Below are 27413 nucleotides of genomic sequence, written 5' to 3' on the forward strand. Positions count from 1 at the left end.
CATTATGATATGCGAACTGGTACTTCGTGTGGTGGACCGACCTCGTGCGTTCATCGTTAACGTCGCCTATTGGCTAATACGCCTCATGCATTGAAATTCAAACACAGTTTTTCGATACTTGATGACGTCATAATATATCCGCCCCCCATTGAAAAATGAAAACTAGGCGCCTATGATCGGATTAATGATTGTCTGAGTGGGAGTGGGTGTTGAGTTTAGATGAGGTGGTAAAAGCTTAGCCTAGGGCAGTGCTTTTCAACCTTTATAAATTCTATCCGCACTTTTCTGTGGCACGAAAATTTCATCAGCACAATGCGGCCAAACCGCGCATGAAATGTGTGCGAAACCCAGGATGTACATAACTAATACCAACAGCCAGGCTTCATGATAAATTGCCCTTTCTTCGATATTTAAACGATTGGAAACCTACCGACGATCAAAGGGGATAAGGATTAGCGCTGCTTCTTGAAGCTAGTGTACGTAACCAAATATGAAAAATTCTTAGACTAAATAGCCTTTCATCGGGCGTGGGCGATTGTCATCCGCACCATGTCATCCATCCGCACAAAAAAATTTCACATCCGCACCAGTGTGGATGGTCCCACAGGTTGAAAAGCACTGGCCTAGGGAATCAATTAATATTGTCATTGTCCCCAGCTTTGTTGCAAGAACTATTTTGTAGAGCCGAGGACTCTAATCCTTGGGAAATTTGTTTGCTCCCGAACGATTGAATAAAATTTATCCAACCTTGTTTTATAACTCCCCAGGAGGCTCAGTTTGTTAAAATAGTGACATTCATGTACTCTTTGTGACTCACTAAATTTGCCTTGCAATCGCCGCCTCCTGCATGCTCTGGCCTAAAACACTTTGACATTCACTGTACAGTGGCAGATAATTCAACACCTTACCTTAAACCAAGTGAATTTTATATTCGAGCACAAATATCGGAACCAGGTTATTTTTGAAAATCACTGAAACATAAGTAAAAGTTCAACAGCAGAGCATCATAACTACTTAATCTTCTACTTCGTGGAGTCCATATTCCTCTACGGTTTTCAAGCCCAAGTCATCCAGTGTCGGTTTAAGTTCTTGCATCAAGTAATCATACACGTCCTTTCTTGTGTCACACTTCATCTGAGCAAATCAATGAAAGTTACATTTTTATGATTTGTCATCGAAACCAGGAAAACCCTATCCTTTTGGGCATTTTTTATTTGCTGTTATCCTTGTAGATTAATCAAATCTTTCTGGAAGTTAAAATCCCATAAAACCAACCCAGAGCTACTAAAATATACAATGTGAGCACAACACTCAGCTATACTCCACCAAAGTTAGTCATCAACAATGGTTCCCAACCAGAGTGGAAATTATTTGTTTTTCCTTTTCATATCCCAGATAATCAATTATTTTATCTGAGGAGTAAAGGCATGGCAGTCACTTGTAGAGTGCTGCAAGTTTTTTGCCAATTCTCCAGATGCCATAATACAAGAAAGATTGGAAACCATTGCATTAAAACCTTCACAACGACCGTTTCCTTATTTTTGAAACTTGAAGTTCACAATACTGAACCCCCACAACCCACATAATTCCCACCTACCCTGACAAGTTCCAGCACTCTTAATGCAAATGGTATGTGATTAATCCTCCTGCAAGCATATAAGGCAGCCTGAACCACTGCTGGTTCTGGGATTGAATCATGATTGTGAAGGTTCATGTAAGCGACCTTGAAATCAAAGGCGTCCATTTCCTAGAATGTAAAAATTTTAGAAAATCATGACAAAACTTTCCAAAGGTTAACCACATAAATGACTTTTAATTGTGATACAACCCAAAAAAAGAACAACGTTGAAACAACACAAATATGCTTGTCTGCCATTACATGAATTATTTCTTTGATTAACACGTCTATTCTATGTATTATATATGAGAATGATCCATGACATATTCAGCAATATGTATTTTAGACTTAGATTAATGTTTGGTTACAAGGTGGATTGATTTTAAATAAAAAAAAGTTTAAAAATCCAAAGTTCGATGTGTGTTTTCCAATTATTTACAATTTGTAACAAAGGTTCTCAAATGCCACATGAAAGGCTTTCACATACCACTACTTGTTTGCATACAAACCACTACCCCAGAATATATTAAATCCACAAAAACAACATCCACTATTAACCTATGTTTAAATTAAAAACAAATCTTGTTGAATAAATAAATTGTTACTGATGCTGCCAGGCATATTTTATTGCTGAATACTGCTCTTCTGGCAAACTTTATTTTATTTATGTTTCGGCTATCATGCAACAGCCTTAATCAGGAGGAAGAATGTAAATTGAATAACATTTGTGTGCACAATAAAATACAGTCTTTAAGACTGAGTCTTACATATTTTGTTAATTTTTTGTTTTAACCTTATTTTCAAATGCTGCAATGAAGGCTGTATTTTCTTCTTCTGGAGTAAGCACTACTGAACCACTGTATTTTCTGGTGACTGGAACAACTGAAAAGGGGGAAAAAAAATCAGACACATCAAGAAAAATACATTTGTATAAATATGCTAGATTATAATTTGTCCAGTCTGCAACTATATGACATGAAATGCATCATTTTCGATATAAAATACAAGGAAAGAAGTCAAATTCCTTGCAAGCACAAAAATAAGCGTTTACATTATGCTCTTTATGTCTGCCCATTCTTACCAAGTGGTTTTGCTTGATGACGTGAAGCTATCTGAACAGTTCTTGCAGTTGTATGGGCCAAGCGAAGAGCAGATCGTAACATTTTTTCAAATTATTGTAAGCTTTATGTTTAACAACTGAAAATTCTAATTGAGAAAAAGTATTCTTTAGTGAAGAAATTGCTGAAAAATTATGAGCAATCCAAGGTCAAAGTGTCAAATTTAATTCTTCATAAAGACGAATGAACAAAACCTTTGTCAAATTCATAGCAAAAAGAAGGTAAAAATTGCACCAATAACAACAATAGACAAAAAAATACCGAAACAAAAAATAAATTACTTTGATGAAAGTCAATAAGAACTGTTTTTGGTTTGTTGCAAAACACGAACGGGCGTAGCATAAGTAAAGCGGTACAACATGCAAATATTAAAATACGGTTTATAAAACAACTATAAACTGTCACTTAAGGTTTTAAAAATGAATCAGTAAATGTGAATATTTGTTTAATACCATAATTTACATATCTTTTTGAGTCCACAGTTTGGATAGTTTTAACCAATTAAAGTTTTGTTTTTATTAGCGACATTGAAAGTTATGTTGTACTTTAAAATCTGGTAAACTGCACCAGAAGGTTACGTGACCGAATTTCTGCGACGTCAATTCATGCGTGAAATAAAAATAAATTCACAAATATCATGATATTTTTTTTATATTCTTGTCTAATATTTCCGAAACTTCCTTATTAACTTATGGAATTTAAAAAAACAAACAAAAATTATTATAATTTGTATGTACTACGTTTTCTCTTTTCAAAAGTACTGCTCTTGTGTTCCATTTTTCGACTTTCACTTTGGCATTTAACATTGCCTTTGTGCTTTGTTATATTTGACAGATGTAAGTGTCATCAATTGATAATATGAAGCAATGGATTGAATCGATCTGGAAGTTTGGAGTAATTTTTACTGTATTTATTCTTCACTGTGAAGCTTTTTGTGACGATGGAAAGGTAAATACAAGAAAATCAATAGACTATGAAATGAGTTACTTTTGCAATGTTAAATTTGTTCACAGAAAGGTATAGAAATTGATTTGCATGGGGAGTCAGACTGGAAATGCATGGGACGAAAGTGGTCGTTAGATGACATCAATAAGACAGAACCTCTTAAAAAGTGTTACTATACCAATAGTGCAGTAAGTTCAAGTGTGGTGCTTATACATTTCGGTTGCCAAAGAATAGTTGTAAATTTGTTTTTTACTTGTTTCAGTTGTATGTGTCTATAGGGTAGATACCAAATATATCCAATAATAGTTACATGTGATTGATTACAGGAGTATTGCTTTATTTTTGTAGTATGGTCATGTGTGCATAGACAAACCAATTGATCATCTTTATCCTGAGGACGACATTCCCAATCGGTAATTATGTTTGGGTGATATTCTGTTATGGTGCAGCATAGTGTGCACACTACAAAAGTGTTAATGCTGTACATAGTCCAAGCAATATATAAGATCATCAATGCCACCGCAATCGTTTTTCAAAAATGGAAAGAAAATGGAACAGGATAAAAATATACACTTAGTTATCATGTTTCATAAGGTTCACAGGCTTCGCAGCCAAGGCAATGCAATGCATTACTTCTTAGTTATCCTGCATAAGTTGTAAAGTATTTACTGCCAATATTGAAGATTTGTGTTGTATTTCAGTGGCCCACACCGTGAAGTTTGGGCTGCATACGGGGAATACAAGTATGTTCCCCCTGGAAGATATGTTCACAATTTGGAGGTGAAACCATGCTTGCAAACTACACACTGGTTTATCTGATTTTATTAAATCATCTTGACATAGTATGTTCTTGAAGCAATTGCAGCAGAAGACTAAATATTATCACTTTCATAGTTATGAAATTATCTTGTAGTATTTAGGAACACTATTTACGTTTTTGCTCATAGTTCTGAGAATCTTATGTATGACGTCAGTCAGGTCAGTTCCATATAATCCTGAAGCTACACCAACCCCATCATTTAAACTGATGATAACAAAACTTGCCGAAAGATTCTCAGAAATTGTAGTATGTTTATTAAGCATGATCATTTGGTAGTGTGTTTTTGCAGCATGGTGGAGTGTTGTTCCTTTATCATCCGTGTGCTCCAACCGAGATGGTGGATAGGTTGAGAACAATTGCTGAAACTTGCACTTGGAAATATCTTCTTGCAGCCTTTCCCAACCTCACACAAGAATATGTGTGTAAATCTTTATTGTTGTGATTAATCAAAGATACATTAGGAATATTCAAACATATATTTTCTCAAAAAATGCATTGCATATTTTTATTGGAGTCATTGCCTTGCAGCCGCTGGCAGTGTTGACTTACAGTTGCGTGTACAAGATGTCACAGATAAATTCCAGCAATATTTCAAGTTGGGTTCGAAGCAAATTTGGAAAAAGCCCAGAACCTGATGTATTCGGTCAGGGAAATTACAACTACAGCTTGATTAAACTCTCCTCGAAACCAACCACAGTTGAGGAGGGAAAACTGTTCTGTCCGGCTGTTCCAAAACCTAAACCTTCTTCCACACCCACGCCTACTCCCAGGTTTGTGTCCACAACAGCATAATGTGTTAGGTTGCCATGTAAAATTTGAGAGGTAACATATGTAAGTTCATAAACTGCTGATTTTCGACACTGTGTAATTTTTTTCCTTCTCCACTTCCACTGTTTGCATGGCTTTCAGACATTTTTGTTGTTGCTTGAGTGCAAGTGCTTAACAGAAACCGATTAATGGCCAAATGGCAAAAATATATTACTGCATTATGTCAGACTGATCTTGTCTAGGCTTTGTGTGTGTGTTATTACTAAAAGGAAAATCATTTGAAATTGTTGATGAGATTCTCATATTCAGAACTAGAAATCTTCGTTATGTCACAACTTGTATCCTTTGTATAGGACGGATGAGGTATTTTGGGCTGTTGGGTCCCTGGTGTTCTTATGTGCAGTACTGATGGCTGCTATATGTTACACAAAACTATGGAGATCTCGGCCTGGTTATGATCCATCCGGACCCAAACTGTGGCGTGATGGAAATAGTCATGAATCTATGAGTGTTGCTGGTGAGAATACCTTGTAGTTAGTCACAAACATAATTTGCATTTCTACATGTTTTCTTCATTAAACTGCTCAAATATAAAATAAAACTGTGCCTTTTTTGTGGTATTCGGTTTGTTTTCGCCAAAAAAATTGTCTCATTAGAATTTGAATTTATTTCAAGCGCAACTAAATGTTTAAAATATATTTCAAGCTGTTGTGAGGAATCTGCCACATATGGTGAAGACCAAAATAAGAAAACCTCATTCGAAACCATCATCAAGCCATTACACTTTGATAGAGGACAGTATGTCTGCCACTGACGAGGAATTGTGATTTTATTTATTTTGTTGTGAACGTACTAAAAAAACTAGCAATAATGCAGTGTCGTTTCTGTTTATTGTGGATTGTTTTTTTGTTGCAGTAGCAATTTATCCACGACCGCAAGCAAATATTATAATGGCAAATATGATTTGTTTGAGCTGCTTGTAATATTTGATGTTTTTGTTTGTCTTTACTTGGACTCAAATTCTGTGTGGATAGAAATTATAAATGTGGTTCCTCACAGTGGGTCTTAATGCATAGATAACACTTCCACCTTTCACATACCTGTTACAATTCCTGTTCTTACTCAGCACAAAAACAATTGTTGATTTTTATGTATTTGTATTTAAATTTACCTCTCTCCTCAATTCCACGAATTGTTTCAAAGTTTCTTGCCTGAACCAAAGATGTTTTTGATAAATATTTAAAATAATTCTTTATATAAAACTAAATATGTGTGGTTTCTTGTGGAAATGAAGTTTGAACAAGTATTTTTTTGTGTCGTTTGTTGAATTTGCCCAACATTTTGTGATAGCACTTGACAGTTTACAAGTGGTACACCAGCGTAATGCTCATTCTTGAACTGATACAATTGTTTTGATGCAGCAGTATGAAAAGTTGTTGGTTTTTTTGTTACATCTTTGCACTTAGTTCTCACTATGTTGCTTGCCCAAGACAGTAAACTTTCGCAACTAAAAGCTATTGACTGACTGAATAACTCATCTTAATCTGTGTTTTGTGTTTCCAAGTGATTCATTAGTACGTTTAAACGTGTCTCCTCCAGCTTTTTTGCCCCATTTCAATTTGTTTATTTGTTATTAAAAAAAAACATACTTTTGAGTAAAATCAAAACGGCCACAATGTCAGTCACACTTTGTAAATGTTTTGCTCATTCTCGTTGAAGTTACCACAGTGTGAAGCAAATATGGTTTGATTTCAGTTTTGTTTTCTTCTACTGTGTTTGCAAATGCTGCAAAATGTCGTTAACATTGCAATCTTAGTTTGTGCATCATTTGTTTTGCAATACTTTGCATTAAATACATCAAACTTTGGTGTGTTTGCGAGAAATTGTGAGGTTAAATAGGCCGATGGTCATTTCGCAGCGATATTTAGTTAAAATCCCAAACATTTCTTTCCTAACAAATTTAAGAAACTAACTATTTAATTTCCTGAACCTTAAACCTATTTTGAAGCAAATATGTTTATTTGCCAACAAGAAACGCGATTAAATTACAAAGAGCAACAAAAAAGTACACGAATAAGAAAGGGATGTGTGACGGAACTAACATTAATTATGACGTATAATTTAAACATGGCGGAACAATGGCAGGCGCATGTGCAACAGAATGAGCCCATAGTGGGAAAATGTCCAAGCCAAAGTAAGCTACTCCGTAAGTGTTGATGAAAACTGTTATAACAGCTACGCCAGCTATATTCAAAATCCATCCCGCCTTGATCTGCAATGACACGAAAATGGTCAATGTACAATGGTTACAATGTACAATGGTTCACTTTTATTTTAGTGGCAGTCTAGATATCCACAACTTTGCCGTGTACTTTAAAACTAGGCAAACCCTTCAAAGTTACCATAGCTTTTTTATCTGTGTATTCGTAAGAATTGAGTTTCTAAACCAACTGAGACTACCTCAAAAACAACAAAAATCAAACTGATTCTGCAAAAAAAATTGTGGAATTTTAGATAATATGTGATTTTTTACCATGTCGATGACTTTTAGATGTCCATATGAAAATGCGATGGCGTTCGACGGCGCAGACACGGGCAACATAAACGCCATTGATGACGCAAGCACAGGGGGGAACATCAAGTAGATGGGGTGGATTTTCAAGGTCACCGCCTGAATGAGGAACAATTTGTAAAAGTTAAACCGATGTTGGGAAATAATAAATTTGGAAATTACACCAAATATTACCAACTATTGAACAAGTTATGTTGTCGTACTAAATATGTGCAATAAATACGCAGTGCATGCGCTTATTTCATTATTTTAAACCCTATTTTTCCGATCCAACTTTTTAACTTCCATTTTGAATGGAATTCTTTTGGAGTGAATACTTTTTCCTCATTAAATTTTTTAGCTTAGATTTTTAAATCACCAGGCTGTTATGATTGTTTTTGTGCAAAAGACTGAAAACCACTATTATCAACAGTATTTTTCCAAACACTATAATTTAAACAACACCTTACCAGTTGCGCAAGTATTGGTGTGAATATGGATGCCGTGGCGGTGTTGTTGGACACTTGTGTGAATAGGCATACGACGATCGTGCACATCAAACAGATCAACCACTCATCTATGGATTCGTCGAACGCCAACAATTCCCCCATCCATACCGAAAAACCCGACGCCTGGTAGAAATGTATTGAATGCTTGGTTGGGATATTTCTATTATTTTCGGTTTTCGATTTACAAACTGGCAAAACAACGACACCGAAAACTGCCGGAATCGATAATAATAATAAGTAATACGCCTTATGTCGACACAGTGCGCACTATTGTCTGTGTTTTCGGTTACCATTGTTATGTTAAAACAGAATGTAGATTTTACCATTGAGCCATCAGCAAGAGCGTATCCTCCTGCAAATAGAAACAAGATGTCCCATGGAAACATTCGATGAACCGTTTTCCAATCCAATATTGCAGGAACCGGTTTCTTAATTTCTAAAGCATAAATAAGACAATGATTAAATCACGGCATTTAAGTCATCTGAATGTATTTTGGACAACGTTTAGATTTTAATTAAAATATTGGAGAATATTTTACAAACAGTGCTGAGTGATAAAGTTGATTGAATTCGTCAAGTTTAAATGTTAGATAAGTTTTCAAGAAAAACTTTGTGTAAAACATTCGTTTTATTTAAAGAGCACCTTTTGTATAGGGCAAATGTCATTCAAAACAGAAACTTAAATGTAATAAAATAGTATAGGCAATATGTCCCCTCGTATGATGCTAGAGCACAATTACGAAACGAACGTGCTCCGCATAACGAGTAAACGTACAGAAACTGATTCGCTTATTGTCGGAATTAAGTGCTTCGAGATTACAACACCTCTATTGTTTTAGAGGTACCTGACTTATCCTTGCTGTCAATCAAACTCGGCTTTTTGCTTGGGAGAATGAACAACATGAAAGACATTGTGACGGCAACAGTACCGTCTGTGACGTAACCATCGGGAAATAGGATTGCCCACCCAGGCATGAATCCGGGTTCGCGAAAGAACCAGAGAAGGGTTGCGACAATAAAAACCACCAACACCGACACTTCACCCCACCTAGCGGCAAAATAAATATTCATTTATTTAAAAGAAAGTACACTCTTGATAAAATCATAATAAAAATGTTTATTTCAAAACAAGGACGAGTAATATGAAAAAATAAAACAAAGCCACTTTAAATTGAAGAAAGTCTTTTCATAATTAGCACGGAATAGTCGCAACATATTTAATTACAAAAAATGTCTGTTTACCCCATTCTCCCATATACATACTAACCTGATCGTTCCAAGGTTATCATACTCCTTTCTAATCACTTGCATCGCCGCTCGTTCACTCGCAGTAGAATTCCCTTTCTTTCCCAACCTCATCATTTCCCGCCAACTTAACAAGACAAGGTCACACTGATTGGAGACGAAGTCAAATAGTTATCATGGTAATAACATAACAAACACGTAATCCTATAATCCTGATAGTATGTGTATTTATAACTTTACCAAAACTTATCAGTATTGCCGAAACGTTTTTCAAATCAGTAAACATGACATGTTTTTAGATATATGGTTCAGAAATATCTTTGTCCACAGAATTATGATTGAATTTGTTGTTAGTGTTTCGTAACTTACCTAAATCCGAAGAAAAACCAACAGAGCCAAACGTAGGCTATTACTAAAGTAACAACCGCTCCAGGGAGGGCGTAGATTATCCAATGCCCAAACGACAACGGCATATCAGAATCGGGAAATGCCCTTCAAAATAAACGTATGGTTTTATTGCCATCTACATATGTAATCCTATAAACACAACGTTTGGAGCATCGTTGCAGTTGATCCACAACTAGATTCACACCCACCGAGATGGGTTTCAAAAACATAATGAAATTTACCATAAAATATTTTTGTACATGATAATTGTTTACTTGTGAAATAAGCAGACACAACATATCCCAGCAAGATCTCAACTAAATCTTTATATTGAGTAGTTGCAACATTTATTGCCGTGAAAATCAGGTATATTCCAAACTATTCTTACTCCGCATAATGCGCCGCCAGCACCAGGTTTGGAGCGGACCCAGTGACAGTGGAAGTTCCTCCAATGCTTGAAGCGATAGGTACACATAGGGTAATCCCCTTAGTCAAGAGTTCTATACGTCTACGTTCAGCTTGTTCATATTCTTCAAACGACTGAAGAGAAAATATAAATTCAGGCCCGACTTTCCCACAGACACAATTTGTAAATTGACACAAATGCCGCTCGGGGGTGTTTGGTGCACTGACGTCATACTTAAATCAATAGTTTCCGAACACACAGGTTCAGAATAAGGTATTTCGTTAGCCAAAAATAGATTTTAGTTAAATTTGTGTAGAAAACGTCTAGAAATTGTCGGGTTTATCTTGTAAATTAAAGAGTTTTGGAACCAGAATGCACTTATCACTTAAGTCATTGGAGAAAAAAAATCACATATGACTTCAACATGTGCATAGTCACTGTTACATTATGAATTATAGACTACAATATTTAACCGATTGCAAGCCGCCGTCGAATGTCACCCGCATAAACGGTTAGGTTAAAAAAAGTTTATAAGTCGCGGCTCAGAATCGAGAAATACGGTACAACGTACGTCGATGGTTGGAGTTTCCGAATTTTCCTTGTCTGAAGAGCTTTCGGTGAAAACGCTTGGTTCGGTTGACAAGTCGTCAACATTCATCTGAAGATCGTGATGTTTTAATGACAACATATGGGTTGCGAGTGACGTCATACAAATGACGCGTTGCAAATTATCACGAAACATCGTTTAAATTAAATGAGTTTACAATCCACTTTCGGTGCCAAATCTACTAACGCGCTCCGTATACAGGGACGGTCCTTTACGCACATTTGATCGATTTAACAAAATCGGGCCCGCTTTTTTGCATGTATGTAATGTAGTGTACGTGATAAGGAATCTGTTCCAAGTGTGTGTGGGAAGCTGAATTTTTAGGTTTGTTTATACAATATACTACATTCACATCTATATTAAAAATGGTTTCAAGAACTTGTCGTTATTTTCCAAGGGTTGCCGAGCAAACGAGCTACACCACTATTGTAAAGCTATATCGAGTTGGTTTGTGACGTAACAAACCTCGAATGTTTCGTTGTCATAGAATGAAGTCGAATGAATAAACTTCCCTGGAAGTTCTTTTTCCATGGAATCAGATTCAGATTTTCTGTTAAATTCATTTCTGAGCTGAAAAAAAAACATAATATATTATTTAAATAAAAAAAAAATGATATTATAAGCATACTGGATCCATGCTTGAATCAAGCTACCCGTGAAGGCTGTGGACAGATAACCGCATCGGAGTCTCAGCTCTACAGAAGCTTAATATCAGAAAAATGTATTTCGCATATAAAGGTGGCATTTAGAAGCAACATAAGAAACGGAGATGGTCCTGTAGACAACGCGACTACACAACAGGTCGATTTGAACACTTGCAAAATGAGTCGGAACATATTGTTGCTGACACTCCCAGGCGTAATATTCAATAAACTCAAAGCTCCTCTGGCAAAGCTTATATTTATTCCGTCTACGTTTCAGTCCTTATCCAACCGACCTACATTTTGCATCGATAATTAAGTTTTACCGGAAGAGTTTTGAATTTGTTACATAATCTTGTGTTCTTTATCCAATATTAAGCAACAACTCCTTACTTCCTGGAAGTTCCTTTCCGCATCAGCTCTGAGTTCATCGAACACAGCTTCCACGATAGGAAGCATCATAGCTGTGGTGGCGGTGGAGCTGATCCACATGGAGAGGAAGAATGTGATCGACATGAACCCGAACAACAACCTGGTTACGAAACGTGTGAAGCGAAAGTTGGGTTGAATAAGGTGGTATGGATTGTTAAGACTGCATATGTTTATTTCAAAACAAATAAAAAGAAGTTATGTTTTTATCTCAATATTAAAAGTGTTAGTGTAGGTTTGAGCGAATACTGAAGAGAAAGATGTAATTTTTGTTCTTGTTTCATATAGAAATTTTAGTTAAACGTCGCCTACAATTTTTTCAATTGTTTCAATAGTTGTCATGAAAGTTTGTTGAGAAGAAATCCACTCAAAAATTGAGTGCGACTCACGATCTTGGTTTCGCTCCCACGATCAGGAGAATGCGAAGAGCCGTCCTCTTATGGAGTCCTGTGTCCTCCACCGCGATGGCGATGAGAATTCCTCCGACGAGGAGCCAACTGCTATCCCGGAAGAAGGAGGAGCTGATCTCTGCTCCCGTCATTATCCCACTCATCGGGAAGATGATGAGAGGAATAAAAGATGTCACAGCAAGAGGGATGACTTCCGCGACCCAGTAAATTGCCATGAGGAGGATCGTGTAGCCGCATACTGCCTCCTAGTGGCAAAAGTTCGGAAATTTTGACAGTTAATTTGTAAGAGCGAAAAAAGGATATCACGACAATGTTTGAAGTCGGTTAACGAATGCAGGTTGGCAACAAATAACAAACACGCTTCCTGTTATGATCAATATGGACCCAATAATATGAGTTATGTGAGTTGTAGTCAGATGTCCTCACCAACTTGCATTCGAGAGTACACCAAGCTGCACTTATGTGACGATACGAGGTCGATACAGTGGTCATCTGTCTGCAGCTCACATATGGCTTCTTATTGTTAGAAGTTTGGATCAAGTGCAACAGAATTGTTCAAGTGCATTCGAAAGTTTAAACCACAGTGAATGTTACATGCCCATATATCGTATGCAGGCCCTTATATCGTATGCAGGCCCTTATATCGTATGCAGGCCAATGTATCGTATGCAGTCCCATGTATCGTATGCAGGCCCATATATCGTTTGCAGGCCCTTATATCGTATGCAGGCCCTTATATCGTATGCAGGCCCATATATCGTATGCAGGCCCATATATCGTATGCAGGCCCTTATATCGTATGCAGGCCAATGTATCGTATGCAGGCCCATATATTGTATGCAGGCCCTTATTTACACCTTCGGCAAACTCAAGTTGGCATTTTGCACACGGTGTTGTTTCGTATTTTGTGGCCGATTGTAATAAAGACCACCCTGATGCATTGCCCAGTGTTCTGCGAGATATTCACACAAGAAAACATAACCAAGGTTGTTGACGTACACGACCAACCGCTGACACATCGAACACCGCAACATTCTTAACAGCGTTCACACGGGGACGACCACTGGATTCCAACCCTTGCCACGTCTGTCAACAACTGGTCAGAAAACGTCGAAGCCAGTAAACATATGAGAGGTGATATACAAGCTTGTCTGCTCCCCTCACAAACATGTTTCACATTCCGAAGTTATGACGAACAGCGAGTCATAATCGGTTTGCGCGACACCGGTGTTATCTACCGGTTACATTATTATGAAATGTTTTGTGATTTGAAATTTGGGTAAATATACAATTGACAAAGAGGACATTTCGAATTTCGCATTTACAAATATTTTGCCATTTAAAGGTGGTAATGCAAAATTGCATTTTATTTATTTCGGTCACTGAACGCAGAATAGCCCCATCCGCAGACAAGTGCCGTTATAATGAGACATCGCAACGTTTGGTAAATACGGCTTTTTCTACGAAACGCAAAATTAAATAAATGCAAGACCAGCGGTAATTTGCGTAAAATAACATTTAGTGATGAAAATCACACGAACCGTTATTTAAAACACAATAGTTTGGGAATTACGTTTATTTATCATATTTTTTGCAAACTTACCTTTGTGGGGATGACTAAGGGGATCGGTAATAAGATGAGCGGAGGTAAAATTACCGACAATGTTCCACGGAACGCCCAAATCTTACGGAGGAGAAGCGGTGGAGTCATGTTCGACACAAAGAAGATTTCTATATATTAAAAACTGTAAAAAGAATTTGTGAAATTGCATCAATTAGAAGATATTTGAATACAACATGAAATATACCGCATGGCTAAAGTTTTGCTTAATGTCGATATACTTCACAATATCTCGAAATAATTGCCGATAACTTACGTAGATTAAAACGTGAGATATGTGCTTTAGACGATTCAAAACATCTAGTAATGGAGACATGTAAAACATGCGGTTTTAACCGGGTAAACGTTTATATTGTTGTTATGCGTAGCGCATACAACTCCATACTTTTCTACCAATTGCCAACGCAGATTTAACATAGCAATTTCCAAGAATTTCTCTTTTGACAGGAAATCACCAAAGATTTTATTAAACTGATTCTGTATTTTCCTTCAATACAACCCAACTTCCCCTGAAGATAAAATAGTAGTAATTTCTTGTACAAAAAATTTAATAAAAAACTTTTCAAATCATTCTTTAGTTATGTCAAATGATCTGCTCGGTTTCGCGTTAAAAACGAACCTTATGCACTTCCTAAAAGCGTTTAAAAACGCGCAAATTCGTAATTAGAACACAGGTCAACCCAACTCCCAACCATCGGCTGCATCAAGTGTGATATGAACCTCAATGGTGCAAGTAGCTCATAATATACCCCTTATTCTGGTGGGAACAACATTAGGAATTCGAAATTGATGTTTGTGTTTCTCTTTATTACGTCACAAACCGAACGTGTTGACGCGATCCACGCGCTAGGGGGGGACAAGGGGGGGGGGGGGGGAGGGTGATATCGAACAGACATGAACTTTCTTAAACTTTATGTTTACATTCCACATTCGCGCCAGGTTAGCCTGCTGAGTCATCAACTGCTGACGTTGTGTTTACGATTTACGGTCAGATTTTGACGCGAAAAGTTCATCCTAACTGGTTGCAGAGCAAGGTTTGGGTAAAAACCATGCACAGCACTGCAGTTTGCTGCTTGGGAGACGATGGACGTAACATTTTCAAAACCTTGATGTAAAACAGATCAACTAACACCGAAACTTTGCAGCCCGCCAAGAACATAATTCCCAACTTTGCAAACTGAGCCAGAAATAGAGCATTGCAGAAGTTTGTGAAAGTGTGTTTAGTCTCTTCAAATACCGTTTTTATAGAAATCTTAACCATGGGATAATAAACTGACTGAAGTTACATTTTGCTTGTTTTCTGGTGTTTGCGAAAATATGTAAGACTAACACACACACACTCACTTTTTCAAGAAACATTGCAGATTCACAATAATGATAACATGCACACAAATTTCACTGTATTTTGATGCAAACTTACTTAATATAATAGTTGTTGCAAATTCACTAAAAAATATCACAATGGTAAATCGTACAAAAGGAAAATCACAAGAAAATGGCAAAAATGTTATGTAGTCTTATAAAAACTCCAACACAAAGAAAATGATTTCAGCACAATTATGATCATATCTTGGTTAAATACTTGCAGTCTCGGTAACATTTCGTTTTTTATTTGGCCACAAAATTGTACCGGATTTACAAAAATAATCACAATGTTTCTTTCAAGTGATAAACAATTATTATAACATGATGTAAATAAAATATTCTAGACCACAATGACAGCAGTAGTACAAAAGAAATAAGTATTAAAAATGCAGCTTAGTGAATGGCGCACACATAAATTCCCTATGTATTTTAAACAGTTATAGATTGAACATACGTTGAACTTACTAAACATATGTAATGATTCTTGAGACTACAAACACTTGTTCATCACCTCTTTTTTACAAATTACCAAATTTCAGATAAGAAATTTGATTTTTCTATCAGCAGCAGCAGACTAAAAGACTATGCATACATGGAAGATTAAAAACATGCTTGGAAGTTCAAAAAATGCATGAAATTTAAGAGAACATTCTTGAAAGTGACCCAAAATTGAAAGAATGCAGTTTGTGTAAATATGTAAACGTTCAATGCAGTCAATATCCGTCGCTCATCTTCTGTAGTTTTTTTTCCTCCATTGATCCAGGTTTGGGTTTGACCTTTAAAAAAGTGCGCGGCATGCAACCTTCCACGGCGTTAAAGAAGTCATCATAATTCCCACAGTATTGATCATCATGAAAAATTTGTGGAGGCAAAACATTATCCTCTCTGCGACTTTCTGGCATTCTTTCCAACATCACTGCCCGTGCTTCAGTGTTGACAGTAAGGTCAATTGCCTCAAATGAAATGTTTTCACAGTTTAAATAGTCAAGAATTTTGTTTTGCTTGTCCCGAATGAACTTGTTGGCAAAGACACTTGTTATGTATACAATGATACCCATGGTTACAGAAAATACCTTGCCATGTGAAATTATCTGCAAATGAAAATATATACTTGTTTACAACTATGGTGAACCAAAAAAAGGTCTTTCAGATTACATTGCAATGACAAAACAATCATCAATACATCAGCTATTTGAATTGGTAATCTTATATTAAATAAAATTCATCGTTCCTTCAAGAGCAAATCCGAAATTTAAAATCCCCAAAACTAAATTCAACTTGTACGATAACAAACACACAAACACACACGATTTTAACAACTGTTGCCACCTCTATCCGGCGAGCTGTCAATCAAATCAGCTGTTAACTAACTGCTTTGAAACCGCCAAAAGAGGATCACGCCATACTTTGAAACACTCTACAGCATGGATTTTGTATGAATAAATAATAACAATTTCAAATTTCATGCGTTTACAGGGAATTTGAAAAAGGCAAAAGTTTATGATAATTTGTAAAAAAATTACGTCAATAAATTCATATTCAAAATAAATGTTTTCAGAGGGGATAATTTTGATCCGGATGAAAACACATTTTCATTTTTTTTACTCTACGTTGAAACTTGGAGAGGGCTTGAAGAGATTTGGTATAAGATCTGTCACTAACAAAATGGAACAGAAATTTATAAGACAGCGAAAATGGAAAATGTTTGATGAAACCACGCCCATTTGTCACACATGGCTGTGATTGGATACTCTGACCACGCACAGTAAACGCATTTGAAAGTTTGTTTTCGTGGTTGCTTTTGCTTTGAGAAATATTCCACCATAAGTTTCTGTTCTTAAACATGTACTCATGCTGATAAACGTCCGTATCTGAAGAACAAAAACATATGGAACGTGGCTTTTCTACTGAACAAAAAGTATTGTTTTCCATTAAAGGTTAAACCACGACGAAGGAATTTGAAACGATGCAATCAAGCGTGACAGGGTTCTGTTTTGCGCAAGTGACGGTTTGTGACAAAACAAAGATGCGTAAATCGTCATTTGTTTGTATTATTATTATTATTATGACGTTTGTATTACTGTTATTATGAATCATAAAGCATTGACAAACTGGTCAATGAAAAAGGGGATGGTCCTGCTTAAAACTATTCTGTAGCAGGGTTGCAATTGGCCGTTGTTACATATTTTATCTGGCAACCCTGAACTGTAGCAGGAACAATAGCTTTGGACATAGGTAACAATTCGTAAGCACTACTAAAGCGGAAAACGTTTCAATTGTTGTAGTTAGCCTTAGGAATAGTAACAATACATTGGCGGCAAAAGTCATGTCGTTGTGCTGTGTGCTTAACATGGCCGAACGCACATAAGTTAAACCTGCGTCATTCGCGTCGTAATAAAGGTCATTTTGTCTGGACCATTGCGGTTTAATGTTACACAGTGGCAGCCATTGTTACCTAGCAGATACTCACGTACCCTACGTGAATCAGCAGAAATTGTAGGTATTTCGAAAACTTGAAACGCTTGTGCACTTAAATTGTCGCCACGGTCGCAAGCGCGTGTTGCCGCTCAGTTCTAAGATCGAGTTGTAATTTATTTATGACGTAAAGCTTACAACAATGACCGCAGCAGTATTAAAGTGTCAGCAAAAAGGTGTACATTGCATGTGTCTGTGAAATTACACCAGCTTTGTAATTGGGTGCACGTTTATTTCTTGACAGTAAAGTATTGAAACTTAATGAAAGAGTAGCTTAAAGAGCCGCAGGCACAACAGATATCTGTACACTGTAGATTTACGATAGGTTATAAAGCTTGTTAATTAAAGTAGGTTCAACCTTGCTTCAATACAATGTCACGTATGCCTCCACCCGAAAAACAACTTCAGTAAGTTTTTGTTAATTACGTTTTTTTCACAGGAAACGTAACGTCATCACAGAGGAACTTATAACGCATCGCCATGTAGTTTTGCGTAGGAACGCGCCGATAAATTCATGTTATTTTAGGTCAACAAAAACTTAGGGAATGCCCCTCTTTCGATAATATTTTTTTACTGTTTTGACATTTAATTGACAACAATCATAGCTGCAATGGTAATGCCTGTCTACATATTATAAACAACACTGTAAAACCTTTATTAAAGCTTTGGTTGGAATTGTATCGTGACTTGCACAAATTGTTTCCAGCACCGAAAGCAGTCAAATAAAAGTCTACATACCTAATACCGTTTATCGTAACTTTAACTTTACGATCATCCTCCAGAGACGACCAGTATATTGGAGTGGACGAGCTGAAGCAACGAATTACGGAAGACAACGTTGTGCTCATCGACGTGCGAGATGATTCGGAGATACAGAGTGCCGGAAAAATAGCGAGCCCGAGGTGGATAAATATTCCATACGATGAAATTGGTGAGAATTTATTTAAACAACAAAATTATAATTCTCTACTTTGGTACTTACCCGTGTTAAAAGGCACGATGAAAGTAAAAGTTGAACAATGGGTATGGCGGTAATTTTTGTTTTCATGTTATTAATACGGAAATTCGCCTATGTAGGACCATTCAGTTGAAAAGCGTAAAATCACTCACAAATAGTATTGCATTTGGTTAGAGTTTTAAGTTATAAGTTTACATTTTACTCAATTCTACAGCCGACGAATTCGCCAAATCAGCCGCTGATTTTAAGAATAAGTTCGGAGTTGACAAACCTTCACCTCCCGGTAATGAGGTTGTGATCCAGTGTAGAACTGGTCGGAAGGCTTCACATGCGTTCAGCACTCTAGTGGAATTGGGATACGTCCAGTGAGTTGCTCAAAACGAAAGTTGAAGAAAATATGTTTTCTTGCCACATTGTAGAGCGGTTATTGATTGTTTCAATACGTTAATATCGTTATACCTCACCTTATTAAAAAGATATAAACCTAACCTTATCAGCGTTTTCCAATAGATTACATTTGCACTGGGTTTCCACTGTTCATCATGTTTTAATGTGAGAAAAAAACATACTATCCCACATTTGTATCATTTTTACCGGGAAAGATATTTTATTTTCTCGAAATGTTTTCACAGAATGAAAAGCTTGAAAGGAGGTTTCAACAAATGGACGGAGGCAGCTTAAAAACCTCACTAACTAACAAAACATATAAAGCACGAAGCCAATAATTCTTCCTCAACTGCCTCTTGCCACTTTGTAATTTGTATTTAATCTTTAATTTTAGTTACGGTTACAAGTGTGGGTTTTCCTTGATGTAAAAACTAACTGCATTTTTTTAAATTTTAATTAGGAAACACTTGTTTGCATTTAACGTTAATATACAATGGAAATTTTATTATGTTAAACATTGTAACAGTTTTGGGCATGAGAAGCGGTTTTGTAACAATTATTAAGGTGTGTTGGTTGGATATATGCAAAAAACGAAATATTTTAATATAAATTATCGTGGACAATGATACTGGACATTACACTTATGTTACTTTGCACAAATTATTGTGTGGTTTTCGTTAATACAGCAATTTTTATTGGGTTTTTTACTTTGAATATTGAACTACACAATCTTACAAGAGCAGTAACAGAAACAATGCGAGTTATTCATTTTCCTTTACAATGTGATTTAGAACCCAACAGTATTTTGACATATCTGTTGGTTTTATTTTTGCGGAATCTAATTCTAATCAATCTGATGGTGATAGACCATTATCCAAATAATAATGAAAAATTTGCTGTCATAAAAATGCTTTTTTCATATATGAACAAGCAATATGTCACAACTTCTAGGGGTCATTAAGTCAACAACAAATGCAATACTTTGATAAAAACGCTGAAATGAATCGAATACTCGTTCGCACAAAGCTATCCTGACACGAGGTGGCGCAATATACACAACATCTACTGATTCTGATTGGTCGCGATCGGGTTGACGTCATTAAATGTTAGTCTGGCGTCATTAAATGTTAGTCGTGTTCCCCACTTCGGCCCACGACGGGTATTCGTTCAACCCAAAGAAAACGACGCCGTAAGTATTTATGAAAAGTGTCACAATTCCTATCCCAAGAATATTGAGGAAAGCTCCGGCCTTCGCCTGCAAGAAGTAAACGTTTTGTTACGGATTGCGTTTCATTAGAGGAAACTAAAGTGTAAATATTAATAAAAAAGTGTTTGTTTTTCGATAACGTATCTTTTTACATGAAGCAAACAATTCTGTTAACGCTACATCGGTATTAACAGTATTCGCTCGCTGAATTTTTTTTTTTCTTAAATGCTGAAATTTTTTTTTTTTGACCACACCGGGATTTGAACCCAGGACATCCTGGGCACGAATCCCGATCAGGTTTTTTCTTGGTATGCTGAAATTGCTTTGTCAACATAAAAGAAGTGTATGTTATTAGCGACATCTGGCGGTGGCTGTTTCTCTAAATTATGAAATCGTAAACCACCAAGACTGTGTACCACAATCAAAGAAACGTGTATATCCAGGTTAAAACCAATCTACGTATGTAAGACAAATATATTTAAAAAGCATCGTCAGTGTGTGTTACTCAAATAGCCACCACGACCGTATAGAGCAGTGTTTCTTAACCTTTTTTGGATCACGAACCCCTAAAACATTCTTTGAAAAGCTATGGACCCCTTTGCAAGAAACACATTGCAAATGTCGAAAAATTTAAATTCGTGGACAGAGAAACCGTATGGAGAGAGGAAAATACGTGGATTTTCGGAATAATTGTATTTCGTTTCATGGACCCCTTAATGCACCTTCTCGGACCCCTTGGGGGTTCATGGACCCCAGGTTAAGAACCCCTGGTATAGAGTCTGTATGTTTCAGCACAACTTACCATATCAACTACTCTCAAATGACCGTAGGAGAATGCGATCGCGTTGGGAGGGGTAGCTACCGGGAGCATGAACGCCATGGATGTTGCGAGGATTGGAGGGATGAGGAGATACAGAGGATGGATGTGGATCGCTTGCGCCTGAGGATAGGTTCGTTAATGTTTTTGCTCTGATTGGGATTCGAACCGATACCCTTCGAATTATAATTTATCTTTTAAACCGGTTATCTGCGTGAGAGCGGCCATGATTCAATTTGTGTGAATTTTTTTCGTTTGAAAAACTGTAGCTTCAATTCTAAGATATTCATTAGGATGAAAAAAAAACAGCAAAACATTATGATTTATCCAGCATATTTTATCAGCTAACTTTGTAATATGTGGAAGCAAGGACATCGTGTCACCGTTGCAATGGTTCAAACGTAATGATTTTGTCACCCAAAAAATGCAAGAATGCTTTTTTCGCGTTCTACCACAATTTTTCTTTACAATGAAATCGACACCAAATTACATCCACTCACCAGACGGGCAAGGATGGGAACGAACAAGGATGCTGTGGCGACGTTGCTCGTAACCTCAGTGAACAGACAAACTACAACCGTTATGATGAGGCAAACCAACCAATCGTCGATTCCTTCCAGAACACTCAGTTGGTCTCCGATCCACTGGGAAAGTCCCGATACCTGGTGACGTCATGTAATTGAATTAAATTTACCTGTTTCTTGCAGAACAACAAACATTTTGATATGTTTAACAGTGAAACGAAAGTTTCCTAGACAGTTGTTATATATATAATAAGGTGGAAATCTTCAGGGCCAAATTGTAACAGAATGGGAAATGATTCCCAGAATCAATTCTCAAGCATATTCAACAGTAACAGAAAACCTTTATTTTGCAAAATTCGTTTTTTTGTGCATAAATTCATCCCAACGTTTTTGTATTTGGTTATTTGGCAAAAGTACAAAAAATACCTTACTTTTTGTTCTTTGGCCTTCAGTCTTGACACGAATGTGATCATCACTGATTACAAAATGCCACAAGAATATTATTTTAGTATGGGGGCTCATTTATTTCCTTCTAAGACAATAAAACATTAGTTTCCCACAAACCGACTTACAGTTGCTCCTTCAGCCAATGCAAAACCTCCACCAAGAAGAAAAACCACTCCCCAAGGGAAAACCTTCTGCATCTTCGACCACTCAAGGATCGGGAGAACGGGTTTAGACTTTCCCTGGTTTCCTGGAATCGTTGGAAAATATTTAACTTGTTGCACTGTTTCTGTTTATTCTAAGAACACGTGCCAAATTTTGTTACGTTTGCTTGGCTCGTTGCAAGAAAACCGCCTCCAATTGATTAAAAAGTTTCGTGAAATCATAAACGCTTAATCGCTCGTATAACTGTGCGATGTTGATACATAAAAAAATTTAAAAACAATTCACAAATAAATCAGCATTACAGTTCCCTAAGATAACGAGGGTCCATCTTCAAGCAAAGATGACACAACAAATATTCCCTCGCCAACCGCAAGAAGCGTTCTTCCCTAAACAAACAAACTAATGGAAACAAACCTGATTTAACAAGAAACATGGGTTTCTCTGTGGGAAGAAAGAAGAGGAGGGTTGCCATGAAGACTGCCACCGTCCCATCATCCACGTAACCCTCCGGAAAGATCACAGACCATCCTGGCATAAATCCTGGTTCCCGGAAGAACCACAAGAGGGCAGTAGTGACGAAGATGATCAAGACAGTTGTTTCTGCCCAGCTGTCAAAAGAAATAATAACGATAATACATAGTACCGCAAATTGGCGTTTATGTAGAATATTTCTGTTTGTGTATCTTTTGTGTCAAACAGAAACATGGTCTTGTTTGTATATTGATTAGGTTTATTGGCATCGCAGCCAAGTTGGATCAAAACTGGATGCGAGCTCCCGGTGAGGTTTGAACTCACAACCCTGGGGTAAATAGGCCCAATTTCGTGTAAAAAAGCAATTATTTTTGCACCTTACCTTATGGCTCCAAGTGCTTCGTATTCTCTTTTAAGCAACATGTCGGCGTTTTTCTCCTGTTGAGTTTTTTCTTTGCCACTGAAACATTCGCACATTCCTCTAATGCTAAAATAGAAACAGGTTTTGTTATTTAAAAACTGTGGGTAAATTTTTTGTAAAATTTACGATGAAAAAATTTGCATGAAAGATGTTGTTTAAAATAGTTATATATAACGTAGTAATTTAAGCCACCCTTGCAGTGCTACATGAACTATACGGTGATAGTCATGACAAGGCAGTTAATGTTTTTTTGACAAAAATATTTTAACGCATTTAAAATATTAAACCACTAGGTGTCGCCATCTTTAACAATATAGAAGTCGGTCAAGCGCTTAAACCTGACGCAAAACTGCGCGAAAAACTGCTTCCAAAGTCATAGGCAATTTCCTCTAAGAGTAATTTTAAACTTTCATATGAGAGCTGTTGTTCCGTTACCTGAATCCCAAGTATATTGAAGAGATCCAGAGGTAGGTACAGAAGAAAAAGAGCAGGCTGGATGGAAGACAATACGCAAACCACGTCGCAAAGGATATTTCGTCTGTAGCGTTCGGGAAGAGACTGAAGGATATGAACAGAAATTTGTAAATTCACTGGCTAAAATCCATAAAACTCGGCAAAGAGAGTGTGTGTTTATCATTACGTGGATATGTGGGACTGTTTTCACGGTTTTGTGGTTGCTGACAATTTGAAATCAAATATACGAATTGACAGATTTTAACCTCGGTTACTGATTTTGCGAAACCAAACTGTTACGTATTTTTACGCAACATAACAATGTTTGAATAATGTTAAAATAATGTTAATTTTCCAACGTAAAAATAAATATTTTCGATCGAACCACGAGCTTACATGTCAAACTGTCCGGACAACACAAGGTTTGGTCCCGTCCCAGTTAGTGTAACAGTTCCTCCAATACTCGCTGCGTATGGAATGCACAAACTCAATCCCTTCTTCAAGTTCGTCGCCCATTCCTCGCGATCCTCTGCTGTGCCTCGTTCCTGTCGAGAATTTTAATGAGAATGATGCATTGTAAATATTTACTCTTGCAACAGGAAAGCCAAAGCTAATACGCTACTGATGTTGAAGCAGACTTTTCAAACACCACTGTGTTCATCATCAGTGCCAGGTAAGAATGGTTTACACGTCTGCTTCGGCCTTTGTAGAATATTAACTCTGGCTTCCCTAATTAAACTGGTTAACCCCCTATCTGCTCTTTCACCTATTTATGTACTGGGTAAATTTCTATCCCATGACCATGAAGAAGTCACTTTATCGCCGGAGGGACAACCTTCTACTCTCAGGTTTCTACTTTTGCGAATCAAAACCAGTTATACATTGGGACCCCTACTGTTTTGTTTGAACTTGCGATTCCACGGCAGAGCGCGATTGTCCGTGAGTGAATCACCTCAAACGCGGGCGCCTGACTCGAAAACCTCTATGGTTTTATCAATGCCCATGCTACTTTAACTTTCGCGTTTATATGGTATATTTACGTTGTAGCGTTCAGCCTACCCAAAGTAAACATGATTTGCTTAAAAAACGAGAATTGTGGTTTGCATCGGTGCCCGTCCATGCTATTATATTTTGCATATTTATTGTTCGCATATACGCGTTCAAGTTCGTTTGTTCCCCCAAAAGGTTGATTAAAATTCAATTTAGTTCCTAATGATTGAAACTGACCGTCGAATCCGATTCGCTTCGATGCTTTTCCACGTCTATGACGTCACCATCCAATGACCTTTCGTCGAAGGAGTTGTTGACGAAACTGGTGATAATTATTTCGCCCGACCCCGCATCAGAAACCTGGAAGTAGAAAAAAACGTGTGATATTTTGTTCGGATTTAATGGAAACGGGAAAGCTTGTTGGGCAATTATGTGGCAGAATGTGGCAGAAAATGGTAAAATGTGGCAAAACGCAGCCAAGATATCATAAGCGCACCAAGGATTCGAGAAAAAATGGTACGAAGCGTATGTGTGATAAAAATGCAGTAAAAAATACTTTATATTTTATAATACACATTAAAATATTACAATAGAAATTTTACTCGTTAAGAAAAACGGAAATATTTTTTTCGATCAGGGTTTTGAAAACGGTACTTAATCTCGACAAGAAATCTGCGTCATCATACTGGAGGAACACGGGTAAACAGTAGAATTATCACTCACAGATCCGCAATCCTTCCCCTTATCTTCCTCCGAGCTCCTCTCAGCTTCCAACTCCTCTCCTCTTGGATTAACCAGCTCCCGGATAACAGCTTCCACTATAGGAAGCATCATAGCTGTGGTAGCGGTGTTGCTGATCCACATGGAGAGAAAGAAGGTTGTGGACATGAACCCGAACATAAGACTGTGGATATATGAATAGTTGTTAAGACTTGACGTGATTATCTTCGAACGCAATTGGTGGGGAATGAAGGGAAACATCAACTTATTGATAATCTGCTTTTCATGAACATTAATCGACCAAGCAAAACAGGCGAAAAAATGAAATAAACCCTGATCAAAGATCAAAATTGTAGTTGACCCTAGATCAGCTAACCGGGGTTAACTCTTGGTGTTTCTAACAAGATTAAAAACCGCGAATTCTCGGACTACCATTACAAAAATAAAAACATCTTTAAAAGAGCTGTCTGAAAGATTGATTTAAAAGTTTTACTCAGCTACCATTACATAGTTTTTTTTTTGCTAACACAGAAATCACGCACCATCTCGGTTTGGCGCCAACCAGTGTGAGAACACGCAGAGATATCCGTTTGTGAAGGTTGCACGTTTCCACGGCAACGGCGATCATCAAACCCCCGACGAAAAGCCAATTCGTGTCGGTAAGATACGTCCTGCTGACGTCACCAGCCGTCATAATGCCCATTGTTGGAAACAGAATAAGAGGGATGAGTGACGTAGCACCGAGGGGAATCACCTCGGTAATCCAGAACACCGCCATGATTGTGATGCAATAACCGCATGCTGATTCCTGAGGTTGTAAATGAATATTTATCACCGGTGAAATTTGTCATCTGTTTGAACAATCTTTGTTTTGTAGATGTTTTTCGCAGCAATACATATAACGGCATGACAAAAAATAGACAAATTAGCATTAAGTTCTGTTCTGTTGCGCCATTATGCCAAATGTGCCTGTTTGTAAACACATAATGGATTAATAATGGAACAGGAAAATTACTTTGAGCAGTTGGTATTCAGTTAAAGTAAAAAAGCCATCGCAAACCCCACATAGACTTCAGAAGCCTTTGTTGTCCATAAGACTGTTTGGTGATTCTGATACTTTATCAAGAGTTCTACCCGTTGCTTTGTCATGCAGTAAATTGTACTTAAACAAGTTAAAGTCCGCATAGATTCACATACTCGTGAAGAGTTAACGAAACAAATTAAACTGATTTACAAACTTCAGTCAAACTCACCGAACCTTTCACCACTAGAGGCAGTGGAAGCATCAGGAGTGGGGTCAGGATGAAGATGAGGGTGGACTTGTACCTCCACAAGCTCCATAATACTTCCATTGCTCAAATCAATATTATGTTGTCAAACTTTTTAAACCTCTTGATGAAACCTAAAGGGAAATTAGTGTCAGTTCCCTGACATTCTTTAGGTTCCTTAGTTCATTAGCTCCGTAAATTAGTCTCGATTTCCTTCCCTAAGAATCCTTAGATTCCTTATTTCGTAAAAACGGCGACCGCTTCTTCGCTTTATCGGAATTCTACATAAACTTCTTACATCAGCGAACCTTCCAGTAAAAGGATTTAAACCCGCACGTGTTGGTATTGCATGCAACCAAAAGCGACAAAATCCCCTCTTGACACTGTTACGTAGAGAGCTGGACTAGTTGTCTGCATGACACTGTGCGCTTTTACCAACTTGGGCTCTGGTCTTACATTGAAAAGCTCATGCCACCTTCGATATATTCCAAGCGACACCGCTTGTGCAACTTGTGTTAAATGTTAAAAAACTCTGTAAGCTGCAGACAGATGTCCACTGTTTCGACCATGGTCTCATCAGTGCAGCTTGGTGTGGCTATGGAAGATCTTGCCGAAAAAAAACGGGTAACAGTACAAATACCGTAATTCGTTGGACACCAAACAAGTTGCAGCC

The 27413-nt window shown here is 37.2% G+C and overlaps 6 protein-coding genes across 7 annotated transcripts; 2 read left to right on the forward strand and 4 right to left on the reverse strand.

Annotated features, from left to right (window-relative positions):
- Positions 1 to 910: 910 nt before the first annotated feature.
- On the reverse strand, positions 911 to 2830 carry LOC145889531 (cytochrome c oxidase subunit 5A, mitochondrial-like). The gene is made up of 4 exons (XM_082980501.1): positions 2700 to 2830; positions 2412 to 2500; positions 1598 to 1747; positions 911 to 1134 (listed from the first exon to the last, which is right to left on the reverse strand). Exons 1-4 carry the CDS (start codon positions 2779 to 2781, stop codon positions 1015 to 1017), a joined length of 441 nt encoding a protein of 146 aa, XP_082836627.1. The 5' UTR covers positions 2782 to 2830; the 3' UTR covers positions 911 to 1014.
- A 716-nt stretch (positions 2831 to 3546) lies between these two features.
- On the forward strand, positions 3547 to 7126 carry LOC145889326 (uncharacterized). 2 transcript variants are annotated; one of them, XM_082980262.1, is made up of 8 exons: positions 3547 to 3684; positions 3750 to 3869; positions 4030 to 4094; positions 4383 to 4461; positions 4791 to 4919; positions 5030 to 5271; positions 5623 to 5786; positions 5975 to 7126. In XM_082980262.1, the coding sequence occupies exons 1-8, from the start codon at positions 3595 to 3597 to the stop codon at positions 6094 to 6096; spliced, it is 1011 nt and encodes a 336-aa protein (XP_082836388.1). In that variant the 5' UTR covers positions 3547 to 3594; the 3' UTR covers positions 6097 to 7126. The 2 variants fall into 2 exon arrangements, with proteins under 2 accessions (XP_082836388.1, XP_082836389.1); XM_082980263.1 differs by having other exon boundaries at positions 3750 to 3866.
- Positions 7127 to 7376: 250 nt separating this feature from the next.
- LOC145889030 (solute carrier family 13 member 2-like) lies at positions 7377 to 14165 on the reverse strand. The gene is made up of 13 exons (XM_082979905.1): positions 14058 to 14165; positions 12434 to 12699; positions 12009 to 12147; positions 11440 to 11544; positions 10939 to 11025; positions 10350 to 10501; positions 9944 to 10066; positions 9597 to 9701; positions 9175 to 9377; positions 8653 to 8765; positions 8291 to 8452; positions 7803 to 7940; positions 7377 to 7541 (listed from the first exon to the last, which is right to left on the reverse strand). The coding sequence occupies exons 1-13, from the start codon at positions 14163 to 14165 to the stop codon at positions 7377 to 7379; spliced, it is 1866 nt and encodes a 621-aa protein (XP_082836031.1).
- A 1988-nt stretch (positions 14166 to 16153) lies between these two features.
- LOC145889031 (SH3 domain-binding glutamic acid-rich-like protein 2) lies at positions 16154 to 16498 on the reverse strand. Its single transcript, XM_082979907.1, has one exon. The coding sequence runs from the start codon at positions 16496 to 16498 to the stop codon at positions 16154 to 16156; it is 345 nt and encodes a 114-aa protein (XP_082836033.1).
- Positions 16499 to 18012: 1514 nt separating this feature from the next.
- On the forward strand, positions 18013 to 19960 carry LOC145888649 (rhodanese domain-containing protein CG4456-like). Its single transcript, XM_082979449.1, has 4 exons — positions 18013 to 18322; positions 18698 to 18846; positions 19088 to 19238; positions 19506 to 19960. Exons 1-4 carry the CDS (start codon positions 18288 to 18290, stop codon positions 19552 to 19554), a joined length of 384 nt encoding a protein of 127 aa, XP_082835575.1. The 5' UTR covers positions 18013 to 18287; the 3' UTR covers positions 19555 to 19960.
- Positions 19961 to 20022: 62 nt separating this feature from the next.
- Positions 20023 to 26827, reverse strand: LOC145888648 (Na(+)/citrate cotransporter-like). Its single transcript, XM_082979448.1, has 12 exons — positions 26726 to 26827; positions 26015 to 26280; positions 25476 to 25656; positions 24986 to 25112; positions 24159 to 24294; positions 23745 to 23867; positions 23271 to 23375; positions 22832 to 23025; positions 22381 to 22502; positions 21785 to 21946; positions 21270 to 21407; positions 20023 to 20515 (listed from the first exon to the last, which is right to left on the reverse strand). The coding sequence occupies exons 1-12, from the start codon at positions 26822 to 26824 to the stop codon at positions 20381 to 20383; spliced, it is 1788 nt and encodes a 595-aa protein (XP_082835574.1). The 5' UTR covers positions 26825 to 26827; the 3' UTR covers positions 20023 to 20380.
- Positions 26828 to 27413: the final 586 nt, after the last annotated feature.

This window comes from Ascidia mentula, chromosome 2 (assembly GCF_947561715.1).
Source record: "Ascidia mentula chromosome 2, kaAscMent1.1, whole genome shotgun sequence".
Taxonomy (NCBI): Eukaryota; Metazoa; Chordata; class Ascidiacea; order Phlebobranchia; family Ascidiidae; genus Ascidia; species Ascidia mentula.